The sequence below is a fragment of the Populus nigra genome, chromosome 8, assembly GCF_951802175.1.
Source record: "Populus nigra chromosome 8, ddPopNigr1.1, whole genome shotgun sequence".
Taxonomy (NCBI): Eukaryota; Viridiplantae; Streptophyta; class Magnoliopsida; order Malpighiales; family Salicaceae; genus Populus; species Populus nigra.
This window is the reverse complement of record NC_084859.1, coordinates 19,791,246-19,816,583: the sequence shown is the minus strand read 5'-3', so window position 1 is coordinate 19,816,583 and position 25,338 is coordinate 19,791,246. Positions and strand designations below refer to the sequence as shown.

General features: G+C 37.4%; 3 protein-coding genes across 3 annotated transcripts; all 3 read left to right on the top strand.

Moving 5' to 3' along the window:
- Positions 1-878: 878 nt before the first annotated feature.
- On the top strand, positions 879-2,146 carry LOC133700532 (cytosolic sulfotransferase 15-like). The gene has a single exon (XM_062124094.1). The coding sequence runs from the start codon at positions 945-947 to the stop codon at positions 1,944-1,946; it is 1,002 nt and encodes a 333-aa protein (XP_061980078.1). The 5' UTR covers positions 879-944; the 3' UTR covers positions 1,947-2,146.
- Positions 2,147-11,029: 8,883 nt separating this feature from the next.
- LOC133702007 (uncharacterized) lies at positions 11,030-12,632 on the top strand. The gene is made up of 2 exons (XM_062126191.1): positions 11,030-12,532; positions 12,618-12,632. Exons 1-2 carry the CDS (start codon positions 11,030-11,032, stop codon positions 12,630-12,632), a joined length of 1,518 nt encoding a protein of 505 aa, XP_061982175.1.
- Positions 12,633-12,727: 95 nt separating this feature from the next.
- LOC133702006 (uncharacterized) lies at positions 12,728-18,156 on the top strand. Its single transcript, XM_062126190.1, has 2 exons — positions 12,728-14,476; positions 14,620-18,156. The coding sequence occupies exons 1-2, from the start codon at positions 12,827-12,829 to the stop codon at positions 18,142-18,144; spliced, it is 5,175 nt and encodes a 1,724-aa protein (XP_061982174.1). The 5' UTR covers positions 12,728-12,826; the 3' UTR covers positions 18,145-18,156.
- Positions 18,157-25,338: the final 7,182 nt, after the last annotated feature.

Here is a 25,338-nt window from a genome sequence, read left to right as displayed (position 1 = left end):
CAGATTCTCACCTTGTAAAACTTCAACTCTGACATGAATATGCTTTAACAATATTGTGTTCTATGCGATGATGAATCATGTTAGCACTAAATATAGAATCATCCAAAATATAAAAAAGAGTTGGGTCATCCAGGCATAACCCGAGCCCATGCAATGTGAATGGTAGGCTCAGGCAAACCCTAACTGAACACATCAAGGTGTGGGAGTGAGTTTGCTTTTTAGCCACTCCCCTTAAGTTGATGCCCTCATGTTGGAGACCCATCACCATCTATTTGCCTTTGATTTTGAAGAAATTAGGAGATAGGTGACGGCTTTGTGTTTAGGGATGTCATATCTGATATCAATTAGATGGCGAAGAAATTAGGAGATAGGTGGCGGCTTTGTGTTTCGGGATGGCTTATCTGAGATGGCCGACTTCGGATTCTGTTTTTACCAAACTTTGAGGAGCGCATCCAAAGATGGGGATCCCTGAATCCTACCCTTGACCCCATGCTTAGATTTGGAGACTTGTGAAATTGCCGAGGGCTATTTTTACTAGACCGACAACTTATTATATAAAAGCAATAGCTTAATTTAAGGCTGTAATTGTTTTGTCAATCTTAAAACAATTATTCGAACCAAGTTTTTTCGCAAGCGGAGCCTAAAATGATTTAAAATTGATTGGACTGCTATTGCAATTTGACAGATAAGATGTTAATTTGGCAGATAAGATGTTGATAAATTTTGTTCGTGTCATTGCTTTTATTTTTCTTCTAGTATACCAAAAAAAAATTGATCGGTCTGCTTGTTATTTGTCTCTTGCGTACATAAAAGATCACTGGCTCAAGCAGCAAGAGGATGGGCGTCAGATATTTTTTTTTGGGATTTGAACAGTGTATAGTTTAATCAGGAACACCTTTAAAGGCAGCTAAACTCCGAACTCAAGGTAGATAAGAACAACTTCCATGAAAGACGTTCAAATTACTCAAAGAAACAGTACTGTTTCAGAAACCGGAGAGAGTGATCAATGCTGTGACATAATATCATCCCTTCCCAAAGAGAAAGAATGGGTATCTGGTTATATGTATCTTTACCAAGGCTTTTGGTGCCCTCCGAAGGAGATTCATGCTGTAGTTTCATTTCAAAATAACTTTCAAGCATGCAACACTGACACTATACTTGTCTCCATGCCTAAATCAGGTACGACGTGGTTGAAAGCCTTGGTATTTTCCATCATGAACCGTGAAAAATATCAAACCGCAGAAAGCCCCTTGAATTCTTTCAACCCTCATGATCTTGTGCCTTTCTTTGAGTATAGGCTTTATGCAAACAACCAAGTTCCTGAGCTGTCTGCATTTCCATCGCCTAGAATATTTTCAACCCATGTGCCATATCCATCACTGCCAGAATCTATCAGGAACTCTACTTGTCGGGTTGTTTATATATGTAGAAATCCCTTGGACAACTTTATCTCCTTCTGGCATTTCCTCTCAAAAGCAAGACCTGAGAGACTTGGACCACTTCTTTTGGAGGAGGCTTTTGATGATTTTTGCAATGGAGTTGTAGGGTTTGGTCCCTTTTTTGATCATGTTCTAGGGTATTGGAAGGAGAGCTTGGAGAGACCAGAGAAGGTATTATTTCTTAAGTTTGAGGACTTAAAAGAAGATATCAATTCTCAGATGAAAAGTCTGGCTGTGTTCTTGGGTTGTCCCTTTTCTTTGGAGGAAGAGAGGGATGGGGTTACAGGGAACATATCCAAGCTGTGCAGCCTCGATAGTTTGAAGAATATCGAGGCAAACAAGAGAGGTAAGTCTATCCCATACTTCGAGAATAATACTTTATTTAGAAGAGGTGAGGTTGGGGACTGGGTCAATTATCTTACTCCTGAGATGGTTGATCGTTTAAACAAGATCACAGAACAAAAGTTGGCTGGTTCTGGATTGGAGTTCAAGATTACTAGTCTATAGTCGAAGCTAGAGTCCACAAAGACCTCGATATCTATGTTTGAGTTGTTTTTCTTAATTGATTTTTCCAGCTTGAGTGCTTTCACAACAATGCATGAATATGATTCCTGCATTTTTGTTTGTTAAGCCAAAAAAATCAATTGCTTCGCTTCTTTTAGAACAACATGAGAGTGTTTCCTTTGTGAATGATATATACTTTTAGTTTTCATTAATGCTCATTATACTGAGTTTTATTTTTTAAATTACAAAAGGATTGATAGAAAAGTTGTTTTCCTGTTTAAGGGCCCAAAAGAAATGGGGTCAACTTGAAGCTGGCAAAAAATAAAGTATTCTGTATGCACTCATGACCTTATCACCTGTTAGATGATGGGAACTTGGATGAGGCATTCCTCCTTATGAGTTGACTAATAAAATTTTATATATATATATATATATATATATATATATATATATAGTCTAAAAACTCAAAAACTAACAAATTCGATTAAAATCAAGTAAAATTGATCAAACTCAGTAAAATCAGATTAATTTTAAAAAAATTATCAACTCTCTATATCTGAATCCCCCAACACTCCAGACACAGTTCCCACTCCCAGTCTTCCCTTTCTCTTTGCTCAAATCTCAAATTCTCAGGAATCTCAACTCTAGTAGACTAACATCAGTAAGTCTCCCCTTTCCCTGTGCTAAAATCTCAAATTCTCAAGAATCTCAACTCTAGTAGACTAACATCAGCAACGCCGCTAGTCCACTTTGTATTCTCCACTCATCACCAGCAGCGCAAAGATTGTGCCTTTTGTTTTTGCTCATTGTCTCCACTCTCCATTCCCCTTTCATTCGCCTCTGATCTGATTTTCTCCGCTCTTTACTCTTTCAGCTGGTTTTACTTAAAACTATCCACTTGGCATTTCTGTTTTGACATGTGTCGTAGCTCATTTAGTTGGTTTTCTTTTTCAACATTGAATACAGTCAAGTTGTCAAAAATATATAATATAAACTTTAATTAATTATATATTGGTAATTTCAATGAAGCAGTAAATAATAATATAATACAATTAAAAAAAATTAAAAAAAAACTAATATAAATATTCAAATACCTTAAAATACATAATTCAAATAAGAATTTATACATAATTTAAATAACTTAAAAATATCATATAATACAATTATATGTCTATATTTACAGAGTAACCATGTAATAAACTATTTTCCCCTTCATGCCCCTTCTCTACACCATAAAAATCCCTCATGAACTCTATCTATGCAGCAACCACAAGATGGACCCAAAACAAGGGAAAAACAAGGAGAGAATATGATGCTATCTTGCACAGGAATAAACTGACCTGCTAACAATTAGAGTGTTCCATTTACATAGATATTTAGAATGCTTAACAGCATCGCCTGTCTCTAATTACGTGAATTAGATACTATTATATAGTTTTAATCTCTGCATGACTGTATTCAATCTTTCCATCCCACGCTCAATCAACAAGGTTTTTTTTTTAATGATTCTTGATTTTTTTATATATATTTTATGATAAGATTCACTTTAAATAGAATTATTAAAATGATATTTAAATATTTATTAGATTACTTCATAGTTTTCAAATAATAGTATAGCTTTTCATGGTATTAAAAATTACTTCTATTAATAATTATATATACACCTATTAAGTTCTATTGTTTTTAAAATATTTTCTCATTAACATTCAATGTGAATAAATATTTATTTTCTATTTTCAATTCTTGATATGATTTTTCTTGAATTTACTATTCTTGTATTTGTTTTTTACATTCTCGTATAAGTTAACAATTCAAGGTTTTTTTTATTGATATTTAATTTTAAGATTGTGATGAATTTTAATTTAAAAATTAATATTTATAATAAAAAAATATATGTTTTGGAAAAAAAACAGGAAAAAAAATAAAGTTTTGATTAAAAAGATACATGTTTTCCTTCCTATTTGAAATCAATAGAGTTTTATTTCAATTACATTAGTTTCTTACTCAATAAACCACACTTCTAATAATAAAATATATTTAAAAAAAAATACATGAATAAGAAACGGAGAATCTTGACTGAAAAAATACATTTTTTCATAATTTAAATTATTATCTAAGTTATGAATATCTATTTTTATTATCATGCAATTAAATAAAAATATTATTTGCGTTAGTTGAGTATCTATGTTTTACTTTTTAAATTAAAAATCAACTTCTCAATTTAATCTTAACAATTTTATTAATCATTTTATTAATTTATTTTATAAAATAAAATACATCATCATTCCAGTTTTCAATTCAAAAATTTTACCATACAAAAAAAACTCATTCATCATTAATGCTTTTTTTATATTAAAAAATAAAAAATTGATGAATAGCGGAGTACGGGTGCACTGATCTGTAACCTTAATATAAAAAAGGTAAAAGAATTGCACCGATAATTGATGACTTTACATTCATCATGCTTGACAAAATTAGGTAAGAAAATCATTATTTGCAAATAAATTATTTTTCATAAAAATACAAAACCATCTCTCTCTAGCCTTCCTCGAGTCTCGGGCCTTATCCTTTCTTCTCTAAAGGTTGCCATCTCCAAAATCATGATCATTTCAACTCTGTTTATAAGAGTTGAATTGAATTAGTGAATTGATTCAAGATTTTTTTTTTAGATAAATATAGATATTTGTATCAGTTTAAACACAACTTAATTAATTTTATAAATTTTAAAATTAATAATTATATAAGTTTTTAATAATTCTGAAATTTATAGAATTTAAAATGATAATTTTTAAAAAACAAATTTAATTAAAAATTTAATATTCAATACTAGTAGTTTTAACTAGTCCATTATACTGTGCTTCAGCACAAAAAAAAGTATCCATCAGTAATGTATTTTTTTAGGAGTAAAAAATGTTTATTTATTATGGGTTATTTTTTTTATTGGGAGTCAAAATCATTACTGAGAAATGAAAAAAATTGATATAAAAAATAATGTTATAAATATTTTTGGAAAAAAATTAAAAGATGAAACGGTAATGATTAAAAATAAACAAAAAAATAATAAAAAACTTGCTGATATCATAAAAAAATATGATTACATTATTAAAAAATAGAATTTCAATAACATGCAATAAAAAAATCATATTATTCTTTAGTCATTCTATTTGAATGGACTAAAATTTAAAATCTATATAAAAAATAAAAACAAAACAAGTGAACACATGGGTGGGCCTGCACAACTAGATCACGCAATATATATATATATATATATATATATATATATATATATATATATATATATATATATATATATATATATATATATATATATTCTTCGTTGGGGGAAAATCCTTTGATTGCGTATTGAATATAGATCAATGTCTTTCTTGTTCTTTTCAAAAAATAAAAGAAGTGTGCCTAAGTGCATAACAATCTTTTCATCCCACACTCGATCAACTACTAGGCCTTTTTTTTATTGATTCTTAATCTTTTATACATGTATATATATTTTATAATAAGTGTTGTAACCTATTTTTGGGTCCCCACAAAAAAATAAAAATAAAAAGCCAAAGGAGGTTAGAAAAATAACAGGAGGTAGAAGCGCTCAGAAAATGGTCGGAAAATTGGTCAAGGAGGTTAAAAATACAAAGATTTGATTTTTGACAGTATATTCTTGAAGGATGAGAGCCCTGTTGAGAAGGAAAATTTGAATTTTGAGGAGAAAAGCCCAAATTTGGATGTTTATGGACTTAATTGGATTTTTATTTTTCAATTTATAGAGGATTTGATTGCAAGAAAAATTGATTTTTAAGTCAATTTGGGCTTTAATTAGAAGAAATTAAAGTTCTGGGGCCATATTATAATTTTTAGGAATTTATTAAGTCCAATCAGGGGCTTAATTACATAAATATTGAAGTTTAATGGCCAATTAGGGACTTAATTGAGAAAATCCGAAACCAGGGACCAATTTGGAAAAGGCGCGTAAATCAGAGGGGCTGTATTGGATTTGATCCGGGGCCAAATTGAAGAAATTAAAAACTGGAGGACTGATTTGAAAACAGAGCAGGGAAAACCAGGTGACATGTCGCCTGTTACTGTTCACTTTCTTCCTCAAAAAGCTGCCCGAGTGGCTGCTTTCTAGGCGCATTTTCCGGCTCGTCTGGCCTTCAAATCCGACAAAACATGCGCCAACATGTCCACCTGAAACCCCTTTATCCCGGAGAATGGTCCGGTCGGGTCGACAAATTTATAAACGGCTCCGTTGAGTGGCTCAAAGTGGCCACCTCGGGCAGTTCACAGCCTTGAGCTGCCAAATTTGGCAGCTCGAGGTGCACACTTTGAACCAACGGTTTGGATTCCTCGAGTCGAATCAAGGGCTGAAAATTTTCCCCAATATAGACAATATGACCCTCTTACACCACCTATAAATAGAATCTCTGTTGAAGACCTGGGGACGGAGAAAATCGGGTCCAAAGTCAGCCAAAAAACCAGCATTTTCGCCCAATTTCTGCAGATTTCTTCCTTTACTTCCAACGCCGGCCGCCAGCTCCAACCCCCTCCCCCTGGGCTTTTGATTTTTTTTTCTTCCCCACAACAGCTGACCGAAACTCTCAGCCTCTCACCCCACCTAAACCAGCGCCGTTCTTTCCCTCTTTTCCTTGGCCAAAGACAAACCAGAAAAGCTCATCATCTGTCTCCCACACGCCGTGCCACCATTGAGTGAAACCGTTGTACATTGAGGAGGGCGAACAGCTGACAGAAGGAAACACCCGTGATCAAGAGAAGAAGAACCAAACAGAAGCAAAGGAGGAAGGCAAATAGAGGCGGGTGCATCTGCATAAAGGAGAAGAAATACTGCAGAAAAGCAGTTGCTGACATTGAGCTTCTCAGCCACTGCCACCGTCAGAACCACCGGGAGACCTCGTCGGCTGCCTCTCCACCGGCACCAGCATCACAGAGAGTGTTCGCCATCGTCTTCAACATCGCTTCTGCCACCAGGTTTGTTTCTCCTTCTCGTCGCTGTGCATGCACCATTTCCTTGCATTTCACTGTTCAAGTGCAATATAATTCACTTGAACAGTGAAATGCTATTTCACTAGTTACTTACTGTGCATATGCACAGTAACCCCGGTTACTATTCTGGTGTACAGTAACGGGCTGGAACCCCAGCCCAGCCCATGCTGCTGGGCTGAGTCCAACCCTGTAGAAAGTAAGCCCATGTTGTTGGGCTGATTTCGGCCCATTTTCCTTTTGGGCCGGGTATGGCCCATTCAAAAGTTTTCTTCAAATATGTATTCAAAAAATCTGTGATTTTCTGCAAGTTTGTATTTTTGTACTATAAAGATACAAATCCGGTATGAAAATACCCGGTTTTCGTCAACAAAAAAAAAATGTTTATTAAAAAAAAATTGTATTGTTTTCATGCATACGGCCAATACCCTAACATTGTTTTTACGTCTTTTATCTAAAAAACAAATATTTGAAGTTTCAAAAATGTGTTTTCGCATGGATTTCTTAAACACAACAAAAATCATTTTTCTTGCATTTCTGGATTTTACAACATGTTTGTAAAAATCCAAAGGGTATTGGCCAATATTCCAAAAAATATAAAAATCTTATTTTGGGGGAATTCATCTATTATTCACCACAAATGTTTGGATAAAGAAATCCTTAAAGGACGAATATCCAAAATATTATTGGGGATAATTTGTTATTATTCACCACTAATGTTTGGATAAAGAAATTCTTAAAGGACGAATATCCAAAATATTATTGGGGATAATTTGTTATTATTCACTGTTAATATTTGGATAAAGAAACCCGGAGTGGTAAATATCCAAAATAATTTTCTAGGAATAATAAATCTGCACATATCCTTGAAAGAAGCCTTGATTATAATCGAGGACATTTCAATTTTTTTTTTTTACTCCACGGTTTACCAGTTGTGAAAGTATAAAATACTAAGACAAAAAAAATAGGTTTTAAAGCACCCTAGATTTCGTTCATCAGAGCCGACTTATCTTAGGAAAGTGATGGGATTAGAGAACATCAACACCATAACATTTATAAGGCAAATCAAACACCAAGCAGCTTACCTTAGGTAGGGCGTACTAGGGGTGCTAATACCTTCCCTTTACGCAACCAGTCCCTTGCCTTAGAATCTCTGAAAGACCAGTTAGGTTTCCTAGTGACCATAATACTAGGTGGCGACTCCCTTTTTCAAAACAGAAAGACCCCAATATCAACCCCCGCAAACGAAGGAAGTGTCGCCGCGACGTCGAGCTCTCGGGAGGGTGCGACAGGATGGCGACTCCACTGGGGATCTTAGGACTAGGCTTGATAATTGGTTTGTTTATGCTGTGTGTTTTTGGTTTTTGTTTTCTTACATGAATGATACTTTGTTTAAAAGCTTTAGCATGCATCTTTATATTCTGTCATACATGATATAGTCATGCATCACTTATATTATTACTATCTTGTCAAGAGCACACATTAAACTTTAAGTTAGGTGGGGGACTAGCAGCTTGCCTTATGACTTGAGTCAAGGTTTAAGTTTGTGTAAACCCCAACTCTTTGCTGAGTGTTTAGACTGATAGTGATTGGTACATGTGCCATCCCACTATCTGCTGAACCCCCATATTGCCTTTAAGAGGGCGATCACTGGGACAGCGAGAGACCCTTGTTTAGAGACCAAGTAGTAAACCTACCCTATGTCTCACATAAAGGAACTAGAACCTATCCTTAGGGTGTATGATCCATAATACCTTTTGCATCAAAACAAGTCTAACCCCCAGCATTTTGAATTGCAGGACTTGTGAACGAAATGGCCACCATCGCTACATTTTCCATCATAGAATATGGGAAAAACTCTGAACTGTCACAATTGACTGAAGGAGACTGCCTTAGAAGCGATGCTAAGAAACTGTCACCAATCAAGAACCTGAATTGCATTATGAATGAGGTGAACAAGTTAACGACTCATTTTCAGAATGTGGATAAGGATGCATTTTTTAGTAAATACGGACGTTTGATGGAAATTGCAAGGGTAGAAGTTTTAAGCCCAGCTGTGCGAGCCATAGTTCATTTTTGGGATCCAGACTACCGGTGTTTTTCTTTTGGAAGCATAGACTTATGTCCCACTATGGAGGAATATGGGATGTTGACTGAGTTTCCAAACAATCTGTATCATGTTTATTTGCCTTTGAGATCTGACAAGATCATCCCCGAACTGTCAAAACTGCTCAGAATCTCCAACTTGGAAAAGTTTTTGGAAAAGAATGCTACCGGTCTGAAATGGAGGATGCTAGAAATTGAACTGGAAAAGAAGTTGGGATTAGAAAAAGAGAGATTGATTGCCCTGGGCATATTTGGCCTTGTGTTGTTCCCAAGCCAGACGGGTTTAGTAAGCTTGGAGGCCGCTGCTGCTTATGTAGAGTTTGAGAATACACAAATCAATCCAGTGGCTGCTATTTTAGCTGAAACCATCTTGACGCTTAATCATTGTAGGAGGACCGGAAAAGGGGCAATGAGATGTTGCACGCAGTTGTTGTATATCTGGATGGTTAGCCATATCGAAGCAAAAAAACCTATCTTCAATAATTTTTGGTGGTTCACCCAAAGACCCCTGAAGTTAGTAGAAGAAGAAGAATGGGGAGATCTAGACAACCAAGGTTGGGTTGACAAATTAGAAGGTTTGCCTAATAGTGATTTTAAGTGGAGAGCCCCCTGGATAACGACAGTGAAAGTCCTAATGAGTTGTGGACAAAGACGTTGGGTACCATTGGTAGGGATTACAGGTTATGTGAGTTATGCTCCTGCCCTGGTGGTAAGGCAACTTGGGGGCATGCAGTTTGTTCCAAGGACTATGGGAATTGCTCAATTCTTTGGTTTGTTCAAAGATCCCATTGCACAAGAAGTTTTGGAGATCATCAAACAAGATTGGAAGCATCTGGTTTTGGTTGAGATAGAAGGTTTGAAGGATCCAAGTGCAAGTGAAGGATATGCAAGATGGAGAGATTTAGCATCTTCAGCCATGCCTTATGTAGGGGTCAAATCTCCCCAAACTATAGAAGAGCCTATTAAGAGGAAAAGGGTCAATAATGAAGAGGAGTTGAGAAGACAAGTGGAAAAACTTCGGATAGAGTTGAGCAAAAGCAGAAAAGACAAGGCAATGTTGGAAGAAATGATGCTAGAAGAAGATAAAAGGAGAGCATTTCTAGATGAGCAAATGCAATCTAGAGATGCGCGAATAACAAAGCTTGAGTTAAAGTTGGGTGAGGAGAAGATTGCTAGGGAAAGGAGTGAGAATGAGCTAAGAGGGATGAGTTTGGATTGGATGCAAAGTTGCTCTGAACTTGAAGCAATGGAGATTGACTTTAACGATTGCCAAGGAAGTGCAGAATATTTCCAAGAAAAATTTGCACAAGTCCAGTTCAAATTGATGGATAGGATTGGGAAGTATGAGGATTTGAGCAAGAAATATATGGAGTTGGAAAGCTGTTTAATGGTGATTGCAAAAGAAGAAACTAAAAAGAAAGGTTTTGAGGTTGTTGAAACAGAATTAGCGGTTAAGAAGAATGAGATAAAAGTCATGAGGACAAAGCTCGACAAGGAACGTGAAAAGGTGAAGAATTTGGACGAGAAGCTAGCAGCAATGGAAAAACACAAGGATCAAATCGACGCCAACAACACTGCTTTGAACAGAACCAATATGTTGCTCATAGAAAAGATGACCAAGACAGATGAGCAAATGGATGAAGCTGCTGCACATGCTCGAATTATTAGAATTAATGCGCGGAATGTGGGAGGGGACATCATTCGCTATCGCCGAAGCCTAGCTGAAACCGATGCCTTCCTAGGGAAGATTGAGAACCGTGGTTTTGCTTTCCTACCTTTGGCTAGAGAGTTTGTGGAGGAAAGGGATTAATAAATTTTGTATTTCCTTTTTATTTATTAATGTAATAAACTTATCAAACATTAATGAAAAGGGCGTTGACCCATCTCCTTATGCAAAATCTGTCTCTTGGTGAATATGATTCAAGCAAACGACTTGAAAGGTAGTACTCCTAGCAATGTGACAAGAACCTATGTTTATAAGATGGTGGCTATTATTCGTTCACAAGAAAGTTGCATCCATACCCAATATACAAATCATTCTCAATCATGCATTTTTCTCATACATCTATGCACGCATCTGCAGATTAAGAAACATAGGTCCCCCTTCTAGAATCCACAACACTCGACAAAGAAAAAGAATGGAAAACGAAGAAAGGCCACAACCAGAAGCTCAGTACCAAAGAGAACTTGAAGGAGTTCGGAATGATGTGGCGCACCTAACCAGTATGTTAGAGCAAATGTTGAGAGCCAGAGATGGAGAGGGAACGTCTACTCAACCTGATGAAGCACCAGCAGCAGCTCAAATTCCTGTCGCACCTATAAACGTGGGGGCAAATACACCAAATAAGCAGCATCCTAATCCCACTCGGCCCATCCAAATCCCTATTACAATGGATTTAACAAACGAGGACCCACATGACGTCAAACTCTCTAATCATGAAGGGTATGATAAGTGGACTGCACTAGAAGAGAGGCTAAGGGCAGTTGAAGGAAATGATTTATTTGACCCAGTTAGGGCTGCTGAAGTATGTTTGGTGCCTAACATTGTTATTCCAAAGAAGTTCAGAGTGCCAGAGTTTGTTAAGTATACCGGGATGGAATGCCCAAAGACCCATCTCCGTTCTTACTATAACAAAATGGCAGAAGTTATCCACGATGATAAAATGTTAATTTACTTCTTCCAGGATAGCCTGACAGGATCGGCCCTTAGTTGGTATATGAGGCTGGACAATATTAGGATCAAGAAGTGGACAGACTTGGCAGATGCTTTCTTAAAGCAATACAAGTTTAATCTTGAGATTGCTCCTGATAGGACCAGTCTAATTACCATGGAGAAAGGAAATCAAGAGTCCGTAAGGGTTTATGCTCAAAGGTGGCGTGACCAAGCTATCAATGTACAACCTCCACTAATAGAGACGGAGATGGTGACACTGTTTGCTAATACTTTTAGGGCTCCATACTATGAACACCTTATGGGTAGTTCAGCACAACATTTCTATGATGTGGTGCGGATTGCTGAGAGGATTGAACAAGGAATCCGAAGTGGGAGAATTGCAGAACCTATAGAGAAGAGAGGTTTCATTGGGAAAAAGAAAGAAAATGAGGTGAATAACCTAGAAGGTGGATACAAAGGGAGAAGCAAAAACTACCAAACACCTACCACCCAAGTCACCAGTATCAATTTTGCCAAACCCTCCATCCCAAACCAACCCAATCAAACAAAATTCCCAGCAAATAACCAAAGCAATTACCAAAGAAGGGACAACCGACCATCGGAAGAACAATTACCACCTTTACCAATAACCTTAAAAGAGTTGTATGCCAAGCTGTTGAGTATTGGGCAGATAGCTCCCCTACCCGTACCACCTATGCAACCACCTTTCCCTGCATGGTACAACCCCGAGGTGACTTGTGAATACCATGCTGGTCACGCAGGTCATAGCATTGAGGCTTGCTTTGCTTTTAAAAGGAAGGTGTTGCAACTGATCAAAGTTGGATGGGTCACTTTCGAGGATTCACCTAATGTGAATTCAAACCCTCTACCCAAACATGCTGTAGGTGGTAGTGGAGTGAATACTATGGAGGTCGGTAGCAAAGAGAAGGTGCTAAGAGTGACCATGGCAAGGTTGTATGAAATGTTGGTACAGTCTGGACATTTGGAGAAACCATCTGAACATTGCATAAGGGAAGATGATTTTTGCCCATTCCATAAAAAGAAAGGCCATCACATTGATGAATGCATTGAGTTTCATCAAAAGGTTGCGAGAATGCTGACTTTAGGAGAGCTAAGGATTGAGGCTGCAAGAGATAACGAAGAGATCAAGATGATAGAGAATCAGGGGAAATGTAGAATCCAATCAACAGCTAATGGGCTATCGAGATTGGTATTAACTAAACCCCCGATGGCAAACAAAGCAAACTATGGAGCGATGCCTAGAGATTATGGTTATACCTCGAATATTGAAACTCCTTTGCCACTGTTCCGAACTGAGATAAGTGGACTAACTCGGAGTGGTCGTTGTTTCACACCTGAAGAACTAGAGAAACAAAGAAAGGCTAAGGGCAAGGAGGTGTTGGACCTCGATAAAGAGTTTGAGGTGAATAAACCTGTGACTGAGGAAGAAACAAATGAGTTTTTGAAATTGATGAAGCATAGTGAGTACTGTATAGTGGATCAGTTGAAGAAGACCCCTGCCAAGATCTCCATCATGTCATTAATACTCAGTTCCGAGCCGCATCGTAATGCTTTGCAAAAAGTACTAAATGAGGCCTACGTACCCCAAGATATTGAACAAAAGACTATGGAGCATCTAGTAGGGAGGATCCATGCTGCCAATTACTTATATTTCACGGAAGATGAACTTGACGCTGAAGGAACTGGACATAACAAGCCCTTATATGTCACAGTCCGATGCAAAGATTGTCTCATTGGTAAAGTTCTCATCGATAACGGCTCAGCCCTTAATGTGTTACCAAGGCATATGCTGGATGAAATGCCAGTGGATCCCTCACACATGCAACCCAGTGTGATGACGGCTAGAGCGTACGATGGCTCACCAAGGCAAGTGATAGGGACAATTGAGGTCGAACTAGCTGTGGGTCCACAAGTCTTTCTAGTAACCCTTCAAGTGATGGATATCCACCCTTCCTATAGTATGTTGTTAGGAAGGCCATGGATACATTCTGCGGGAGCTGTCACCTCCTCGATGCATCAATGTTTGAAGTACATTGCCAATGGCGTTCTGGTTTCTGTTAAGGCTGAGGAGACTATATCAATGGTAAGAAATGTGGCGGTTCCATTCATTGAAGCCGAAGATTGTAAGGATGGAAACCTTCATGCATTTGAAGTTGTGAATACCGAGTGGGTACCCGAGAACACTGTGGTGAGAAAACCAGAACTCTCGGAGGCCACCAAAATGGCCGCTAAAAGCTTTTTGAAGCACAAGATTCCTTGCCCATATGTCATCAAGAAAGGAAAACTTGAATGGATTGATATAATCAAGCTGAAAGCTGCAGAACAGAGGTTTGGGCTTGGATATAAGCCCAAGAAAGAGGATTACAAGCGAGCTGCTGGTGCAAGAAGGGAGAAAAGAATGGCTAGGATTGAAGGAAGGAAGCCTGAAGAAGAAAGCCTAGTCATCCCTCCAATCAGGACTTCTTTTCCAAAGGCCGCATATGTGATGCAACCTGATAAGGGACACGGAAACCTCTTTCAGAAGTTTTTTTCAATGAACATAAACACTCTGGAGGAAGACCAAGTCAAGAACATTGCTGAGAAAATTGAATCTGGAAGAAAGGATGAAGAGCTGCCACAATTAACCATCCACATTTTGGAAGAAGTCACCGACAGGACTTTCATTCGAAAGCTAGCCGAAGGAGAGAAGTTCCAGAATTGGGAGACCCAAGAAGCTCCATTGGTTTTCAAAATGTAATCAACAATGATTTGTTGGATTATAATTTTATCTATGTTGTTTGCCTTTTCTTTCTGTTTTGTTTTGTTCATTGACAATCGAGGCTCAAGATGTTAATTGGATTTTATTTTTGTTTTTGAGCCAATCCTTTCCTTTTAATGAGATCATGCATTTTCAAAATTCATCTTGATGTCTTACTGTGCATTTACACATCACTTTCCGCTTTCAGGAACCCTGAAAGCGGATCCTCCACAACAACACCTGCACTTTACATTGAGAATGAATGGCCAAACTTTAAAGAATACATAGTAGCTGTAGAAGATGAGGAATGGGAGGAGAAAAACATATGGGAATTCACAAAATTAATAGAACAACATGAACAGGCTTGGAGGCCCGCTAAAGAGGAACTTGAAACCATAAATGTGGGTAATGAAGAAATCAAGAGAGAGCTGAAAATAGGGACTTTGATCACTCCGGAAGAGAAGGAAGAGTTGATTGCACTGCTCCGAGATTACGTAGATGTCTTTGCCTGGTCCTACGAAGATATGCCTGGTTTGGATACGGACATCGTAGTACATAAGATACCACTGGTGGAAGGATGCAAGCCGGTTAAGCAGAAGTTAAGGAGAACTCATCCGGAGATCTTAATCAAAGTAAAAGCAGAAATTGAAAAGCAATGGAACGCTGGTTTTTTGGAAGTAGTCAAGTATCCACAGTGGGTGTCAAACATAGTGGTGGTACCCAAAAAGGAAGGTAAAATCAGAGTTTGTGTGGACTTTAGGGACTTAAACCGGGCTAGCCCTAAAGATAATTTCCCTCTACCACACATAGATATGTTAGTTGATAATGCAGCACGCAGCTCCATATATTCCTTTATGGATGGATTTTCAGGCTACAATCAGATAAAAATGGCGCAAGAGGATAAAGAGAAGACAACCTTTGTAACACCGTGGGGAACATTTTGCTACAAAGTCATGCCATTTGGTTTAAAGAATGCTGGGGCCACCTACCAAAGGGCTATGGTGACTTTGTTTCATGACATGATGCACAAAGAGATTGAAGTATACGTGGACGACATGATTGCTAAATCTAGAGAGGGAGAGAATCATGTCCAAATATTGAAGAAATTGTTTGAAAGACTAAGGAAATATAAGTTGAGGCTTAACCCGGCAAAGTGTTCGTTCGGGGTGAAATCTGGGAAGTTGTTGGGATTTGTGGTGAGTGATAAAGGGATAGAAGTAGATCCCGACAAAGTAAAGGCTATTCAATCTATGCCACCTCCCAAGACTGAGAAAGATGTGAGAGGTTTCTTAGGAAGGTTGAATTACATTGCTCGGTTTATATCTCAATTAACCACGACTTGTGACCCGATCTTTCGTTTGTTAAGGAAGAAGAACCCTGGAAGTTGGAATGAAGAGTGCGAAGAGGCTTTTGAGAAAATCAAGCAATACTTGTTGAATCCGCCCCTGCTTGTTCCTCCTGTGCCAGAAAGGCCATTGATATTATACCTAACGGTAACAGAAACAGCAATGGGATGTGTGCTTGGGCAACACGATGAAACCGGAAGGAAGGAAAGGGCCATTTATTACCTAAGCAAGAAGTTCACGGAATGTGAGTCTAGGTATACTGAGATCGAGAAGTTGTGTTGCGCACTGACATGGGCTGCAAAGAGATTACGTCAGTATATGTTGTATCACACTACGTGGTTAATTTCCAAATTAGACCCGTTGAGGTACATTTGTGAAAAACCCTATCTATCTAGCCGAATTGCAAGATGGCAAGTTCTATTGGCTGAGTATGACATAGTATATATGACAAGGAAAGCTGTGAAAGGGAGCGTTATTGCCGATCACCTAGCTGACCATGCTATGGAAGATTATGAGTCATTAGACTTTGACTTTCCCGATGAAGATGTGCTTGCAATCGAGGAAGAGAAATCAGATTGGTGGATTATGTACTTTGATGGTGCTGTAAATGCATGTGGTAACGGAGCTGGTGCGGTGATAATCTCTCCTGGCAAGAAGCAGTATCCGGTTTCAGTCAAGCTACAGTTTGGGTGCACCAACAACACGGCTGAGTATGAAGCTTGCATTCTCGGTTTAGAGGCTGCATTGGAGCTAAACATCAGAAAGATAGATGTGTATGGAGACTCAATGCTGATCATTTGCCAAATAAAAGGAGAATGGCAAACCAAGGAAGAGAAGCTAAGGCCTTACCAAGAATACCTGTCTAAGCTGACTGGAGAATTTGAGGAAATAGAGTTCACCCATCTAGGAAGGGAAGGAAACCACTTTGCAGATGCTTTGGCTACACTAGCATCTATGGCCAAAATAGACTTCGGGCACAAGGTACAACCAGTACACATCAATATCAGAAATAACCCAGCTCATTGTTGCTCAGTCGAAAGAGAAGTGGATGGAAACCCTTGGTACTATGATGTCAAGAATTTCATCCAAAACCAGGCATATCCCATGGGGGCATCCAAAATCGACAAGAAGACCTTGAGGAGGTTGGCAATGGATTTTTATCTTGATGGGGAGATTTTGTATAAGAAATCATCCGACGGGACTTTGTTGAGATGTTTGGATGAGTTTGAGGCAAAAAAAGCATTACGAGAAGTCCATGAAGGGATTTGCTCAACCCATGCTGATGGACACGTGATGGCTAGGAAGATACAAAGAGTCGGTTACTTCTGGATGACGTTAGAAAAGGATTGCATCGACTATGTCCGAAAATGTCATAAGTGCCAAGTATACAGTGACAAAATCAACGCCCCTCCAGCTCCTCTATTTAACTTGACATCTCCATGGCCCTTCGCGATGTGGGGAATTGATGTGATTGGACCTGTAAACCCAAAAGCCAGCAATGGTCATAGGTTTATTCTCGTGGCTATCGACTACTTTACAAAATGGGTAGAAGCCGGGTCATTTGCTCATGTGACGCAAAAAGTAGTGAAGAAATTTATTGAGAGAGATTTGATTTGTCGATATGGTCCACCAGAAAAGGTTATCACTGATAATGCCCAGAATTTCAATGGCAAGATGATAATAGAACTTTGTGCTAAATGGAAAATCAAGCATTCCAACTCTTCGCCGTATAGACCAAAGATGAATGGTGCGGTAGAAGCTGCTAACAAAAATGTCAAAAAGATTATTCAGAAGATGGTAGTCACCTATAAGGATTGGCATGAGATGTTGCCATTTGCCCTTCATGCGTATCGCACTGCAGTCCGAACCTCAACAGGAGCCACCCCATACACGTTGGTATATGGAATGGAGGCGGTTATGCCTTTAGAAGTGGAAATCCCCTCATTGAGAGTACTGGTAGACTCTGAGCTGGAAGAGGTAGAATGGGCAAAAGTTAGATATGAACAGCTAAATCTGATCAGTGAAAAGAGGATAGCCGCAATTTGTCATCATCAACTTTACCAAAGAAGGATGGCCAAATCATACGACAAAAAGGTTCGACCTCGAGGATTCCACGAAGGAGATCTTGTACTGAAGAAAATATTGCCGTTACCAGGAGAAGATCAGAGTAAATGGGCACCGAACTATGAGGGCCCTTACGTAGTGAAGAAAGCATTCTCGGGAGGAGCTTTGCTGTTGTCTAGAATGGATGGAGAAGATCTAGTTAGGCCAGTGAATTCTGACTCTGTAAGGAAATATTACGCTTGATGTATTCCGTAATCCCCCAATCAATAAAATAAAGTTTGGCTATGAATTTTCTCTGTAAAAAAACCTTTCTTCATAAAAAGCATGATCTCATAGCATTTGAAATCTTTTACTTAAACAAACTCTTTTCTTACACATGACTAAGGAGATGACTCCGTCAATTGGAGAGAACCAAATCAAATCTAAACTTGGCATATTTATGCACACCACACTGGGGGCAAGAAGTGTACAAAGTGCATATAGGGGTCCATAGTGAACCAAAGCCCAAAAGGGTATACCATAAAACTTCTAAAAAAACATCTTTTATGAGAATTGCCAATTGCATTGAAAGTTTCAGTTTTCATGAACAAAACCAAATCTTTTGAGTTTTCCTTTTGAAATAATAATAAAGCACAATACTCAATGGAGCAAGAAAGGGCCCCATAAGGAACCAGAGATCTCTTCACTAAGAGGATATGGTATATTTCGGTTCATGAGAAAAGGTTGAAACAAGAGCTCGAAGAAGTTTACGATGAAAGGGGGACCTATGTTTCCAAAGATAGGTAACAAAAACATGCATGCTATATTGTCATAACACTAACCTGGCAGGAAAGGTGGGATGAAAGCCAAAATAGTTCCCAAGTTTTTGGGAATCACCAAGAGACAGAGTCTCGAGTCAACGTAGCTACGGAAAAGAATATGAATTGTGAACCAACACTGTTTCATTTCCTCGAGGTAAGATGTTTTCTTTTGAAATTCAAAACGGGCAGGTCTCCAGATATGGAGACCCCTTTCTAAAGACCATTTTTTTTAGGGTAGGTCACCCATCACAATGAGACCATCATCTTCCATTTGGGTAGGTCACCCATTATAACGCGACCACTTCACATTTTTTTTCTATCTTCCACCTGGGTAGGTCACCCATTATAATGAGACCGCACTTCACATTCTTCCCCCTAGGTAGGTCACCCATAAGAATGAGACCACTCTTTCCTTTTCCACTTGGGTAGGTCACCCATCATAATGAGACCATCATTTTGTTTCTGGGTAGGTCACCCATTAGAATGAGACCATTCTTCATCTTTTTTTACTTGGGTAGGTCACCCATAATAATGAGGCCATTCTTCCCCCTGGGTAGGTCACCCATAAGAATGAGACCACTCTTTCCTTTTCCACTTGGGTAGGTCACCCATCATAATGAGACCATCATTTTGTTTCTGGGTAGGTCACCCATTAGAATGAGACCATTCTTCATCTTTTTTTACTTGGGTAGGTCACCCATAATAATGAGGCCATTCTTCCCCCTGGGTAGGTCACCCATAAGAATGAGACCACTCTTTCCTTTTCCACTTGGGTAGGTCACCCATCATAATGAGACCATCATTTTTTTCTGGGTAGGTCACCCATTAGAATGAGACCATTCTCCATTTTTTTTACTTGGGTAGGTCACCCATAATAATGAGGCCATTCTTCCCCTTTGGGTAGGTCACCCATAAGAATGAGACCACTCTTCCCCTTCTCCACTCGGGTAGGTCACCCATCATAATGAGGCCACACATATTTTGTTGTTTTGGTTGTGGTTAAAGGAGATCGCTAGATGGGATCTCAGGTTAACCCAACCCCACAGAGTTTAGTTTTGAATCACCAGATGGGATTCCAAAGTGAGTAAGCTACAAATATAGGTTTTGGCTAAGGAGGTCACCAGAAGGGATCTCAGGTTAACCCAACCGTAATACCGATTTTAGCTTTGGCCAAGGGAAATCGCCAGATGGGATTTCAGTTTGGACAAACTACAAATATGACTTTTTAGAGACCGCTAGAAGGGATCTCGGATGGAATTCCATGTTGATCAAACTGAAGTGAGAATTCAAAGGAGATGGCCAGAAAGGATCTCAAGATGACTAAATTTTGATCATAGTTTTTGGGGGCTGAGGAGGATTGCTGTAAAAGACAAGTTTCAGATCAATCCAACTTCGACCAGATCAGTTTCGGGAGTTCCGTTTTGGGTTTATCTTTATAAAACTTACTGCGCAAAACCCTTGCTCCGTAAGCATTATAAAGAGGGGGCATCTGTTGTAACCTATTTTTGGGTCCCCACAAAAAAATAAAAATAAAAAGCCAAAGGAGGTTAGAAAAATAACAGGAGGTAGAAGCGCTCAGAAAATGGTCGGAAAATTGGTCAAGGAGGTTAAAAATACAAAGATTTGATTTTTGACAGTATATTCTTGAAGGATGAGAGCCCTGTTGAGAAGGAAAATTTGAATTTTGAGGAGAAAAGCCCAAATTTGGATGTTTATGGACTTAATTGGATTTTTATTTTTCAATTTATAGAGGATTTGATTGCAAGAAAAATTGATTTTTAAGTCAATTTGGGCTTTAATTAGAAGAAATTAAAGTTCTGGGGCCATATTATAATTTTTAGGAATTTATTAAGTCCAATCAGGGGCTTAATTACATAAATATTGAAGTTTAATGGCCAATTAGGGACTTAATTGAGAAAATCCGAAACCAGGGACCAATTTGGAAAAGGCGCGTAAATCAGAGGGGCTGTATTGGATTTGATCCGGGGCCAAATTGAAGAAATTAAAAACTGGAGGACTGATTTGAAAACAGAGCAGGGAAAACCAGGTGACATGTCGCCTGTTACTGTTCACTTTCTTCCTCAAAAAGCTGCCCGAGTGGCTGCTTTCTAGGCGCATTTTCCGGCTCGTCTGGCCTTCAAATCCGACAAAACATGCGCCAACATGTCCACCTGAAACCCCTTTATCCCGGAGAATGGTCCGGTCGGGTCGACAAATTTATAAACGGCTCCGTTGAGTGGCTCAAAGTGGCCACCTCGGGCAGTTCACAGCCTTGAGCTGCCAAATTTGGCAGCTCGAGGTGCACACTTTGAACCAACGGTTTGGATTCCTCGAGTCGAATCAAGGGCTGAAAATTTTCCCCAATATAGACAATATGACCCTCTTACACCACCTATAAATAGAATCTCTGTTGAAGACCTGGGGACGGAGAAAATCGGGTCCAAAGTCAGCCAAAAAACCAGCATTTTCGCCCAATTTCTGCAGATTTCTTCCTTTACTTCCAACGCCGGCCGCCAGCTCCAACCCCCTCCCCCTGGGCTTTTGATTTTTTTTTCTTCCCCACAACAGCTGACCGAAACTCTCAGCCTCTCACCCCACCTAAACCAGCGCCGTTCTTTCCCTCTTTTCCTTGGCCAAAGACAAACCAGAAAAGCTCATCATCTGTCTCCCACACGCCGTGCCACCATTGAGTGAAACCGTTGTACATTGAGGAGGGCGAACAGCTGACAGAAGGAAACACCCGTGATCAAGAGAAGAAGAACCAAACAGAAGCAAAGGAGGAAGGCAAATAGAGGCGGGTGCATCTGCATAAAGGAGAAGAAATACTGCAGAAAAGCAGTTGCTGACATTGAGCTTCTCAGCCACTGCCACCGTCAGAACCACCGGGAGACCTCGTCGGCTGCCTCTCCACCGGCACCAGCATCACAGAGAGTGTTCGCCATCGTCTTCAACATCGCTTCTGCCACCAGGTTTGTTTCTCCTTCTCGTCGCTGTGCATGCACCATTTCCTTGCATTTCACTGTTCAAGTGCAATATAATTCACTTGAACAGTGAAATGCTATTTCACTAGTTACTTACTGTGCATATGCACAGTAACCCCGGTTACTATTCTGGTGTACAGTAACGGGCTGGAACCCCAGCCCAGCCCATGCTGCTGGGCTGAGTCCAACCCTGTAGAAAGTAAGCCCATGTTGTTGGGCTGATTTCGGCCCATTTTCCTTTTGGGCCGGGTATGGCCCATTCAAAAGTTTTCTTCAAATATGTATTCAAAAAATCTGTGATTTTCTGCAAGTTTGTATTTTTGTACTATAAAGATACAAATCCGGTATGAAAATACCCGGTTTTCGTCAACAAAAAAAAAATGTTTATTAAAAAAAAATTGTATTGTTTTCATGCATACGGCCAATACCCTAACATTGTTTTTACGTCTTTTATCTAAAAAACAAATATTTGAAGTTTCAAAAATGTGTTTTCGCATGGATTTCTTAAACACAACAAAAATCATTTTTCTTGCATTTCTGGATTTTACAACATGTTTGTAAAAATCCAAAGGGTATTGGCCAATATTCCAAAAAATATAAAAATCTTATTTTGGGGGAATTCATCTATTATTCACCACAAATGTTTGGATAAAGAAATCCTTAAAGGACGAATATCCAAAATATTATTGGGGATAATTTGTTATTATTCACCACTAATGTTTGGATAAAGAAATTCTTAAAGGACGAATATCCAAAATATTATTGGGGATAATTTGTTATTATTCACTGTTAATATTTGGATAAAGAAACCCGGAGTGGTAAATATCCAAAATAATTTTCTAGGAATAATAAATCTGCACATATCCTTGAAAGAAGCCTTGATTATAATCGAGGACATTTCAATTTTTTTTTTTTACTCCACGGTTTACCAGTTGTGAAAGTATAAAATACTAAGACAAAAAAAATAGGTTTTAAAGCACCCTAGATTTCGTTCATCAGAGCCGACTTATCTTAGGAAAGTGATGGGATTAGAGAACATCAACACCATAACATTTATAAGGCAAATCAAACACCAAGCAGCTTACCTTAGGTAGGGCGTACTAGGGGTGCTAATACCTTCCCTTTACGCAACCAGTCCCTTGCCTTAGAATCTCTGAAAGACCAGTTAGGTTTCCTAGTGACCATAATACTAGGTGGCGACTCCCTTTTTCAAAACAGAAAGACCCCAATATCAACCCCCGCAAACGAAGGAAGTGTCGCCGCGACGTCGAGCTCTCGGGAGGGTGCGACAATAAGATTCACTTTAAATAGATTTATTAAAATGATATTTAAATATTATCATATTACTTTGTATTTTTTTAATAATAATATAGCTTTTCGTGGTAGTATTAAAAATTACTTCTTTTAATAATTATATACGAACCTATTAAGCTTGATTGCTTTAAAAATATTTTCTCATTAACATTCAATACGAATATATATTTATTTATTTATTTTAATTATTGATTTGATTTTTCTTGAATTTACTATTCTTATATATTTTTTATACATTCTCCTATAAGTTGTCAATTCAAGGTTTTTTTATTGAGATTTAATTTTAAGATTGTGAAGAATTTTAATTTAAAAATTAATATTTCTAATATAAAAAGATATGCTTTGGAAAAAAAAACAAGAATAAGAAAATAGAATTTTGATTAAAGAGATACATTTTTTTCCTTTCTATTTCAAATCAATAGAATTTTTTGAATTTTATTTTTAATTACCTTAATTTCTAACTCAATGAACCACACTTCTAACAAATATATATATATATATATATATATATATATATATATATTAAAACCAAAAAAATTACATGAATAAGAAAAGAGAATTTTGATTGAAAAAACATATTTTTCCATAATTTAAATCATTATCTTTTTTTTATGAATATCCATTTTTATTGCCATGCAATTAAATAAAAAAAATAAAAAAGTTATTTTCATCACATGATCAAATATTTACTTAAGCATCTTGATTGGTACTTAAAAATGCATTTTTATCAAGACTTTATATCATCATATTACACTTAAAGTATCATTAAATTCTCTAACTTAAACATGTTTTATAATAACAAGTCTGATAATATAAGATAGTTTTAATTTATGGTAAATGCTCATTTTAAATATAGGTCTATCACATAAATTAAATGATTAATTGATGAGTTCAACTACTAAAATTAAAAAGACAAAGAGAGGGTTAAGTTTAGAAAAGAGAAGCTGGTTCAGTCCAAACTGGAATACTATTTAGTTATTGAGTTATATCTAGAGCTGTAGATCTTGGATTTTAATTTAGTTTATATGGCTAGAAAGCTTAGACATAGGCCTAGAACATTCATGATGAGTCCAAAACTCAATTATGTTCTTTGGAAGTCCAAATCTTAGCAACAATGGAGAAGTCAGAATCTGTCCTACAGCCTAGACACTGTTCAGTGTTTAGCCCATATCTCGAGTTCTAGAAGTCCAAATGCACCGAATCTTTTTTTTTTTGTTGGAAAGATGGGACAATTTCATAAAACTTTCATGAGGATAATCTATTCAAATTCTGACGTTAGCAATGACGTGTTGTTAAGACAAGAAGATAAAGATTGTCACTAAATCAAGATGTGGCCACCCACTCAACAATTAGTCATCAAATCAATAGTTCCAAATTTTGGCATATAAAAGGAGGCATTTACCATGCATTTAGGCATCTTGATTTTCAGATCAAGATCATGTTCTTACTCTTTCTCTTTTTGTAATGCTTAAGCTTTGTTTATATTAATATCTTGTTTATGTTTTTCATTTCCTTTCCTTTACTTAGTTAACTTATAGCTTATTTATGTTCTAATCTTATTTATTTATGTTTCTCTCTTTCATTATATGTTTAGCTAAGTTTATTATGTCAAGGTGAAAAGGTTACACTAATGGTGTAAAAATAAGTATAGTATAAACTTAACATGGACTTTAATGTTTGATACTAACATATTTTGTATTTGTTATCTTGTTCACTTTTAATACTTTACTTGTTAAATGGTTAATCTAGATTTATGTTGTATAACTCTTAGTACAACAAATACTTGACACTTTTATAGCCCAACCGTATGGTATAACCGACACCTGTGCTATGAAAAAAACTTGATTTGTTGTTAACATAAGTTATAATCATGAATACCTGACAACATTTATAAGTATTAGCATTATTCGAATAAGATAACTAATGTAATCATATTAACAATTTATAATTCGATTGGAACCTTCTTTGTATGTAGTTTCCAATTGAGTAATAAAAGAAATTTATTTAATCTTATATAACATGAGTTTAATTAGGTTAATCAAACCGTATGGTATAACCGACACATGTGCTATGACAAAAACTTGATTTGTTGTTAACATAAGTTATAATCATGAATACCTGACAACATTTATAAGTATTAGCATTATTCGAATAAGAGAACTAATGTAATCATATTAACAATTTATAATTCGATTGGAACCTTCTTTGTATGTAGTTTTCAATTGAGTAATAAAAAGAATTTATTTAATCTTATATAACATGAGTTTAATTAGGTTAATCAAATTATGAATTGACCTATAAATCATATTGAATTAATTCCCAGCTATATTCAAAAGTAAATT

What these genes read in the sequence shown, in the direction of transcription:
- LOC133700532 (XM_062124094.1), top strand. Translation starts at nt 945, where the DNA reads ATGAAAGACGTTCAAATTACTCAAAGAAACAGTACTGTTTCAGAAACC.
- LOC133702006 (XM_062126190.1), top strand. Translation starts at nt 12,827, where the DNA reads ATGCTGACTTTAGGAGAGCTAAGGATTGAGGCTGCAAGAGATAACGAA. An exon ending in AGACCCAAGAAGCTCCATTG is followed by an intron (nt 14,477 to 14,619) that starts GTTTTCAAAATG and finishes TGAGCCAATCCT; the next exon opens with TTCCTTTTAATGAGATCATG.
- LOC133702007 (XM_062126191.1), top strand. Translation starts at nt 11,030, where the DNA reads ATGTTTATAAGATGGTGGCTATTATTCGTTCACAAGAAAGTTGCATCC.